Genomic DNA, 9,924 nt, shown 5'->3' on the forward strand with positions numbered 1-9,924 from the left:
CGGTTCAAACCTTTCATCTGCTTTTATTATCAGAAAACACAATTATTAAAACAGAAAATAGTGTGCTCTACCACTTTCCTATTTTTGATAGTGTGACTAAACAAACGATGACACAAAATAAAGGTAGCTTGACCCAAACTACTCTTCAGCAGACATTTTTCATCCAGATGAAGAAACATCACTTAAGCATTTACTTTTAAATCTATTTCTGTACATCCAGGACCTTGGACACATTCAATTTGCAGGAGATTACTGGTGAAGAAATCAAACGTGGTTGCTTTCTGTACCGAAAACGCTCCCCCTGTTCTTTGTTTCTCTGCAGAAACCAAAAGACTTTGAATTTTTACACAAGAAATTGACAGTTAAGAATGTGGGTTTCCAGATGCTTCAGAAGATGGGCTGGCAAGAAGGACGTGGTCTTGGTTCACAAGGAAAAGGAATCAAAGAGCCTGTGAAAGTGTATGTAATGGGAACAAACTGCAGAAATAGACGTATTTGGAAAATACTGTGCTACTAGTAGCAACTGTGGGTCTCTTGCCTGCCCTGAGAGGATCAGTCCAGTGTCTCATTCCCACTTTTGGTCTGCTCCTTGGGCTGGTCAGAGTTGAGACTGGAGACGTCATGCCTCTGCTAATCAGATTGGGTGGAACTTGGTGTTTTAGGGGGAGGTTATTTCCTGCCATCTGAATGAACATTGCTGACGGCTGGGAGGAAATGCTTCCTGATGCTCTTTATTTACCCACCTAAACCCTGGATGGCACCCTGCTGTGTGTGGAAGCCTTGTAATGATATAGGGGTGCCCTGCTCTGTTAGAAGGGGGAAAAAACGGTTTTACTTGCAAGCTCTCTGCATGCAGAATTGGTGCCTGGATATTACAATAATGGGTACATTGTAATATATAAATAGACTTCATGGGAGTTCCACACACAGTACTTACGAGTTAAGGTTAATACACCGTCTCACTATAAACATAAGATTCTTTCCACTGCATCCTGCAAAGAGGTAAGTGCATCTCCCAGAAGGTAAGAATGCTTTTTTCTTGAAATGCATACATTATTATTTTCCCATCTTTTCTATGTTTTAAGGATGTCTTCTCCAGTGTTCTATTCCAGCCCAGATAGTAGGTAATAGCTCTTCCAACCTGCATACAGAAACAAGGAGCACAAAACACATTTGTGATTTTACTCCCCTACCTATATGGGAAACTCTCTGGCTGACTGAAGTACTTCGTTAGTTTATTGTTTGTTTTCTTAGGGAAAATTTTCCACTGTCCTTCTCTTCAACAGAATTAGTTAATTTAGTTTGGGTGTGCAAGTTTCTTTGCATTTCTTGGACCCCTGTGGTTAGGTGGCCTACCTCCTTAGTCTCCCAGCTCCTTCCTTCAGAAGGGAACACCCTATGGGAAATCAGCCCATCTGGTCCATAACTTTCTCCTCTGCCAGGATACTGGATCCTTAGCTTCCAGATCTCCTCGTCCTAACATACTTGGAGGAGCCAAGAGCACATGCAGCCCCTTGGTTTCCTTGGCATGCAATTAATAGTTGAGTGTTAAAGCCTATCTAGTTAACTTACCAGCTTCTGAAGAAAGTTTAGAGCCCTCTGAGGGGAAATGTTTTAGGTATGAAAATATGCTATTTTTTCCCAACTGAAGCTGTCCCCCTTATAGAAAGGCACTTGTCCATAGCTTACAGAAGTGAGAACTGCTTGTGCTTGTACTTCTTGTACACAACTCTCAGGAAAATTGTGCTGCCCTCTTCAGTTTAATGTATAGAGGGAGTTGCAGCTATGTCTTTAGGTAACACCAAAGCACTAGATTCTTTAATGGTCTCCATTGCTCTTTCCTTTGTCTTCAGAGGGAGGTCTGAGATGATCTCAATGAGAGTGAAGCCATTCTCTGCAATTTACCTTTTTGTGTCACTGTGGTGATCTTAATTGCTATACAATGCAGCTTTTCATCTACTCAAGGTGATCCATGGCTCTTACTTTATAAATGCTCTATGCTTTGGAAACCAGCCGCACGTTTGTGGACAAGTATCAGTTTGAGATGTGGTTAGAAGGCCCACAAGTTGGGGCTAATTCTCTCACCAAAGAGAAATGGACAGAATTAATATATGAGAGGGTTTGGAGACAGTCCAATGTAATGTTAGAGTAGCCATTGATTGCTGTGTTACAGCAACAAGAGCACTTGCCTCCAGGATTGATGCACACAGCCACGTCAGTCTTCATGTATGTCAAAATAGAGCAGAAAATTGAGGCCAGCCTCTGATAGGGAAAAGATAATGGCTAATCTTGGAAAGGTTGAGAATAACAACCTGTTTCTCCTCTTGGGTTTCTCTTCTTCCATCATGGAGATAAGAGATGGGGAACACGATGCCTCCTGCTGGAGCCAGTAGTTACAGAAATTTCAGTTATGGGAATCCTCTACTGGTCTTGTGTTCTCTCTCCCTTTCAGAGAAGTGATGTTACAGCTGTGGATCTGGCCAGTCCTGAGGCTGAACTGAGGAAAGGGAAAATTTGAAGGCAGAAGGTCATTAGAAATTAGACTGGCTTTAAGAGTGATCACCTAACTTCTCTGATTAGTCCCTTGTACTCTTGCCCTGAAAGTTGTCCCAGAAGGAGGACTCTATTGTAGATATGATAAGAAGGACTATAAAGTCTTCCTGGTTCAGAAATCCATTATTACTTAAGCACCAATGGTTGACGCTGTCCAAGACAGAAAATGAAGACAGTCCCTGCCTGGAATGGTTGGGAATGGCATGTTTCCATGGAGCAAGGGGCAGGTTTTGGACAGTGGCCTATCCCTGCCAGGAAGCCATAGGATTGTTAGGTGGCTTTATGCTGTTCCTAAAGGGTTTTTAAGTTGATCTTGCATCTCCCAACTCAAGAGTCTAATAATGCAGGGATTGCAAAGAAAAACCACCTTCCTGGCACTTGGTTGCAGCCACAAAGTCCCTGTGGACTGCAAAACTGAATCTGATAAAGAGTGCACGAATATTCCAGAGCTATATAGCCATGGGAATGTGGTTACAGAAATTGGATAATGAAGATGGTTTCTTTCTTGATGCCACTTATGCCATATGAGTTTCTGTTTGTGGCACAGCAAGCCCAATTACAACTCACCAGGCCCTGTGGTTATGTTCAGGTCTGGTAACTTGCCCTCTAATTATTTTTTCTCCAACATAAAGGCAGGGGGCCTTAGTTCATGTTGTGAAGTCCTTTAAAGATCATTCACATGTAGCTGACTTGAAGGATAAAACTACTACAGTAGATCATTACTTTTGGGGCGAGGTTTCAGTAAGCCTAGATTTTGGGAAGTACATGTCCTGCCAGCATGGCCTGAAAAGAGATGGGCTTTACCCAGCTCAAACTTCTGGGTCACCCCATCCAGTTTCTTCCATAGTAAGAAGTTTTATCAGATAATCCCAGAGGCCCCCTCAGCTTCTGTTGGCCTTTTATGTGCAAAGACATGAATTAATGACATGCTTTCCTCCTAGATGAATGGTACCACGTTTTTTTCCAGGAGTGGACCCCACTCAACTTCAGCTTGCTGAGTATTAGAAACTATCAGGCACCATCAATTTCTTTCAAGGAAGACTGGGTCTGTGGTACGGGCTTGGGAGTCATTTCCTGTTCCACACAGTTCCCAAAAGATCTGGTGGCTCTTGTGCCATTTCGGATTTTAAGAAACAATGCAATTTTTGGGTGTCATCATTTTGAATGTGTCATGAATCAGTTGATCAACCCAGAGGAGTTTGTGTGAAATTGATCTGCTAGATGATTACCTCTATCTCCATTTACCCAGCAATATCACAAGAGCTTTTGTTTTGTTTGTCTGTGGGGAGGAAAAGCTATTACATAGTTGGCCTAGCATATTAAGGGACATGGAGAAACTGAGTTAGATTCTTATTCTGTAACTCTCTCTCTTTGAAACTGTTGTTGTTTTACATCTTTTCTGCACTTTGTCAAATAATGTATTTGAATCAAATTGTGCTAACTATCCATTTTACTCCCTAGGGGTACTACCTCTGCAGGGGAGGGCTTGGGTGCTGCAGGGGAAGAAAATAAAGAAGATACATTTGATGTTTTCCGTCAAAGAATGATACAAATGTACAGGCAGAAAAGAGCAAGTAAATAGGTATGTGCAATGGACAAGTCTGGTTTATGAATTCCTGCAAACATTAAAATACTGCAGTTAAAAAGCCTTCCTTTTACCAGAAGTCAAAGTGTTACATGTTTCCACAAATGCATCTGGGTTTTTATTTTTTCCATGAAAATCCAGAACTACTTTGGACTGCTGAATTACCCAACATCTTACTTTCTAGGTTTGACACAAGAGACTCGTTTGCTAGAAAACATGGATGTGCAAAAGCTGCTGAGTGAAAGGTTTTCAGCATACTGCTAGTCTGAAGAACATTGTGTATTGTAGCAGTGAATTTGAATACTAATGTACCAAAAACATTTTCCAAGATTAAAGTTAGCCTTGTACTTAGATGTGCAAGCTGACAACTTGGATGTCATCTTCTGAGGAAGAAACAACTGATTTGCTCTCAGACATGCCTGTTTCCCTCTCTCTTTGGCCAAGAATGCCTACTATGTAACACGAAGATTTGCTTCAAACAATGTAAGCAACATGGAAAATATGAGCTGGAAAAGCAGTCTGCCCCTTTCTCAGGCTGAGAAGCTTCTCAAATTCAGATCTCTTTGAGAGAGAATTTTCCTCAGTACCAGATGTTTTATTTTACTAAGCTTTTTTGAATGGCTGCATCTTTTGAACTACTGCTGTGATCTGAACAAAGGAGTTCTTGATATTTTTTTCATTCATAGAACAATATGAGAACAAAACCTTTAAAATAAGCACACAGGCATCTAGGAATCCATGCCTACCTATGTAGGACTAATATAATGAATCCATATGAGAACATCCAACTCTACTGCTTAACAAAAATCTCAGCTGCTGAGATTTTCACTGTAACAAGCAAGCTGTACCAATTTTAAACGTACTTCTTGTTTTTACGTGAATTTGCAGATCTTGCTCAAAATCTTGTATAGTTTCTTTCCCTCAAAGAAATAAAGCTGTGAACAAGGTGTAACTTGGGTTCTACAGAAGATTGGTACTGTGTTTTAAAATAGTATTGGAGGTCAAATATTGAAGATCCTCTGGAAGCCAAACATCTGTTTTGTAAGTCAAAGCATCCCTTTAGGGAGTCAGCATATTTCTAATCCTATGAATATTGCTCTTCAGAAGTTCTTTTACTGCAAGACCCCAGGAAAATAAAACAAAACCTGAAATTTTTAAAGAACTTTGTATTCCATTATTCTATCTTTATTTAAATCAAAGAGGAGACTCAAGTAGTATACTCTATGCTTCAATAACAAAACTCTTGGTGAAGCAGTTCTGAAGAAATGATGGAAGACTTAGCAGTAGTATTAGAGACAAATGTTCAAGGTTTAGTTGATCATTCATCTTTCACCAGATTTGCATGTCAGTAAAGACTGGATTGCTGAAAGTGACAATTTCATAGTATTAGTTGCACTTTTTAGCTTACTCCTTTTTTTTCCATCATTACACTTCTAAAAATAGTTGAAAGCCTTCACTATTTTATGTGATGGTGGCAAAGATTACTTCATTTCAGTCCTCTTGAAAGAGGCTTTGTCTTGAGTTGATGCATGTTTGGCTTACTAGGAGAGTGCAGGCGTATTAATGATTTCATCTGGCACTATGCTGCTTATAATGCAAATAGCTTACAGTACAGTCAATACAAGACTTTACAGTAAAGCAGCAGTGTCTGAAATTCCTAAATCATGAATATGCAAGAAAACTTGATCTCCATTTATCAACTCACCTGTGCCTATTGGGCAAAGGGCAGTCTTCTCCTTGCTATAAAAATAAATAAACCTGCCATTGTAAGGGAGTATCTTAATTTTCATTCTTTAGCAGCAAACCTTTCCACTCCTGTAAAACCAATTTACTTAGTTTATGAAAGCGAGATTTCCCTTTGCTTTGTGTGTGTGTGAAAGCAATAAGCCACGATATCATGCTACAGTATAATTTTCTGGTCACTCACTTTTAATAGCTTGAAAGCACATGACCACTAAAAACAGTAAATAGCAGATATAGAAATGATTGTCATGTTGATACAGTTAAATTTTTCCATGAACATCACGTTTTTCCACCTTTACATTACAAGAAGTTAAAGCATCAGGACCATAAATACAAATGTCTGTTCTCAAAGTTTACCTGATTCATCCTACTTTATTCAAGATATTTGGTGATGCCACAGAGATTTATCCCATAGGCCTTGCTTGGAAATGTTTAGAATCATAAACAGCACAATCATGCTGGACAGAGGCTGCCTTTAAGTTCAGTTGGTACAATATTTGGCAATATTACACTGACCTGTTTGGAAGTGTTTTGCAGTGCACTTTTTCCCTTTCCTGTGCTTAATTAGACATTGTGTTGGATACAAAAATTGAGTCTTTTTTTTTAAAGAGGAGTTCCACCATTCATGGTCTGTTTTAGAATGACACTCTGGAACCAATACTGTTGGCCCCAGAGTTATTTCTCATACCCTCTAATATGGGTTTAACTTTCCTTTTAGTTTCATTGATGAAGCTGCCATTGTTGCTGTTTACAATTTTTTTTTGTTTTCCACATGCTTCCTGTTCACCTCTTCTTTCACATTTACATTTTGGAAGCATTCTCTTGACTACATGCTGTGCTATTTGCAGGAAAAGACACAAATCAGTGTGTGGCTTCACACTATGTTGGGATCTGTTTTCTCAGTCCCCTCGACCTTGATCAGCATTCTGGGCTGTTCTGGTTTAAACAGATTGGGCACAGTACCATTTGGGGTACATTTGCTGAACTTATCCAGTCTGGAAAAATTCAGTATCCAGAGTGGAAAATGGTACATTCCCTGCTGATTTCAACTCAATTTAGAACAATTTCCTTGAGTATTATGCACTCTTGAAAATAAATGTGAACAATAGTTCTTAGGGGAATCTTAATCTGCTGCCCTGGATAACTGTAGTATGGTCAATCTTTCTTGTGCAAGCTTTACTTTTGGACAAGATATCAGCAGAGCAGCACTGGTGCTAAGATTCCAGTGTTGCTCTCAAGTGGGTTTCTGTGTACCACTTTTATCTTGTTTTACCAAGAGATGACCTTACTCTACTTTTGCAAAAGGAATTCCCCCCCTCCCCCTTTATTTTGACCTGCTTTTGCAGGCAGTTCTGATTTTGAAAATTTAAATACAGGTACATATGTGAAACGTTGTGCAGATACATTGCCTTGTTTACTAGTTTCTTTTCTGTTATTTTAGTTTCCAGGCTCTCTTCCATGAAGACTACAAGCATCAGTGAACATTTTAACTAACTTCAGTGGTGTGTCTGCTGTCTTTTGGTTGTTTTTACTGTTGATGATCTTGTAGAGCAATTTGCTAGTTTTTGTTCTGTGCAAATTGGCAGTAGTGCTAAGCTAGTAATAAATAGATGCTTATTATTGGATAACTGAAGTTTCTTTTTAGTATAAATAAAGATGTTAACGTTGTTAATCTTTTAAAATCTGCAATAAATGTAGAGGTAAACAGTTTCCTTCTTTCAATGATGTTTTGCTTGTGAATGTGGAAAATATGCACCACTTTTTGGTACTGACACATGACATTGGGATTATGTAGTGTTATATTGCTACAAAATCATCCATTGACAGGATTACTTTTTGGATTATTTCAGAGCTACTTGATTTTCCTAGGGTTCCAGTGCATTAAACATTACTCTGACTTGAATGCCAATACCAGTTTGTACCAGCCAGAATGTGAGTTAGGTTCAGTGCTCCCACATCCCAGGATCCAAACCTTATCTCTATGATTATGGCTTGTACATTGAGCTGTTTCAAATAACAAGCAAAAATAGCTTTATATATATAAAAATAAATCAAATCTGACCATGGGGGGGAGGAAGGGAGAAGCCACAGCAAACTGAAACAGTTTATCAGTAGTAGTTGTTGCACAAGTGTCATCTGAGAAGTAAAGCCTACTCAGTGTGTGTTTGAGAGAGATACAAACCAGGGTATAAGACCTGTCCCTTGCTCCTATACTGGCTGTTCCTGGTAGCTGTGTGGATGTGGGGAGCGCTGAGTGGGGTGCAGGGGTCCTCCATTGTTTGCTTGGGAAGGTGCCCTAAAGGAATAGACGGGCAAATAATGCACTGTTGTTGGAAATGTGTTGGACTAATCCATACAATTATTGTTCTGTTGCTTTCATATCTTAAATTAGATGTAGTACCAATAATATATTTTCCTCCTATTATAACATTTATAAAAATCTATAGCATCTTTAATATATAACGTTTAAACAATAAGCTTCTCAAATATAGCACACAGTTTTTATTTGTATTGTTACTTTGTGCTATAGCTAAAGTTAGTTGTGGGTCATTTTGCCCAAACTAAGTCTGGACCCAGTCTAAATACAAACTTTGATTTGTAAAAATATGATCTTGGATATAAGATGGAAAATCATTATTTTAAAAATGCACGTATGAAGATTCTGTACCATCTTTATCATTCACTGTATCTCATGGCTGTGGCTACTGAGTCCTAGCCAGAGTGCAGGGTCGAGCAATCATGGAATCACAGAAGATTAGGGTTGGAAGGGATCTCAGGAGGTCATTTATTCCAACCCCCTGCTCAAAGCAAGACCAACCCCAACTAAATCATCCCAGCCAGGTCTTTGTCAAGCTGCACCTTAAAAATATCTAATGATGAAGATTCCACCACCTCCCTAGGTAACCCATTCCAGTGTTTCACCACCCTCCTAATGAAAAAGTTTTTCCTAATATCCAACCTAGACCTCTCCCACTGCAACTTGAGACCATTGCTCCTAGTTCTGTCATCTGCCACTACTGAGAAGCCTAGCTCCATCCTCACTGGAACCCCCCTTCAGGTAGTTAAAAGCTGCTATCCAATCCCCCCCATTCTTCTCTTCTGCAGACTAAAAAAGCCTGGTTCCCTCAGCCTCTTAAGTCATGTGCTCCAGACCCCTAATCAGTTTCATTGCCCTCTGCTGGACTCGCTCCAGTTTGTCCACATCCTTTCTGTAGTGGGGGGGCCCAAAAGTGGACATAATGTTCCAAATGAGGCCTACCAGTGCCAAACGGGAATAATCACTTCCCTTGATCTGCTGGCATTGCTCCTACTAATGCAGCCCAATATGCTGTGACCCTTCTTAGCAATATGGGAACAATGTTGATTCATATCCACTGTAACCCCCGGTCCTTTTCTGCAGAACTGCTGCCTGCCCAGTTGGTCCCCAGTCTGGAGTAGGGCCTGGGATTCTTCCATCTTGTCCTGGCTGAACCTCATCAGATTTTTTTTGCCCAATCCTACAATTTGTCTAAGTCACTCTGTATCCTATCCTTACTTTTCAGGATATCTACCACTCCCCCCTAGCTTAGTGTCATCTGCAAACTTACTGAGGGTGCAATCCACCCCATCCTCCAAATCATTAATGAAGATGTTGAACAAAACCGGCCCTAGCACTGACCCCTCGGGCACTCCGCTTGTTACCAGCTGCCCACTAAATGAGAATACATTTAAACACAACACAAAGTGATTACTTTTGAAGTAATAGCTTTTGTGAACCTTGTTTAGTTGGTACGTTGCTAAATTAGAGCAGGTATGGAAGATGTTTGCCTTAGCTCTGGGCACTTAAATCATTGCTTTTTAAGAAACCATTGGCAACTAGTGTGTTCAGTTTAGCTTTGTGCCAGAAGGTCTTAAGAAAGGCTGCAATGTTGACCTTCAACTACTACATAGCTCTGAAGGGCTGATAGTAGCTGGATATTGCTTCCCTTAGCTGTCTCATTGAGTATTAATAAAGAAAGAATAAAAGGACGCATACAAAGCAAAGCATTTATCACTTTGCCTAC

General features: G+C 39.9%; 1 protein-coding gene across 2 annotated transcripts in view; it reads left to right on the forward strand.

The window, feature by feature from the left end:
• The window catches only part of SUGP2 (SURP and G-patch domain containing 2), a 20,439-nt gene extending 12,848 nt beyond the window's left edge, over positions 1–7,591 (forward strand). For both annotated transcript variants that reach the window (XM_067560543.1, XM_067560552.1), the window contains exons 9-11: positions 323–459; positions 4,015–4,135; positions 7,323–7,591. In XM_067560543.1, the coding sequence (XP_067416644.1) occupies positions 323–459; positions 4,015–4,135 (258 nt within the window). In that variant the 3' untranslated portion in view covers positions 7,323–7,591. The remainder of the gene's footprint in view (positions 1–322; positions 460–4,014; positions 4,136–7,322) is intronic.
• Positions 7,592–9,924: the final 2,333 nt, after the last annotated feature.

The sequence above is a fragment of the Emydura macquarii genome, unplaced genomic scaffold (genome assembly GCF_026122565.2).
Source record: "Emydura macquarii macquarii isolate MOO-44397 ecotype Brisbane River unplaced genomic scaffold, CSIRO-AGI_Emac_v2 contig_306, whole genome shotgun sequence".
NCBI classification, from domain to species: Eukaryota; Metazoa; Chordata; order Testudines; family Chelidae; genus Emydura; species Emydura macquarii.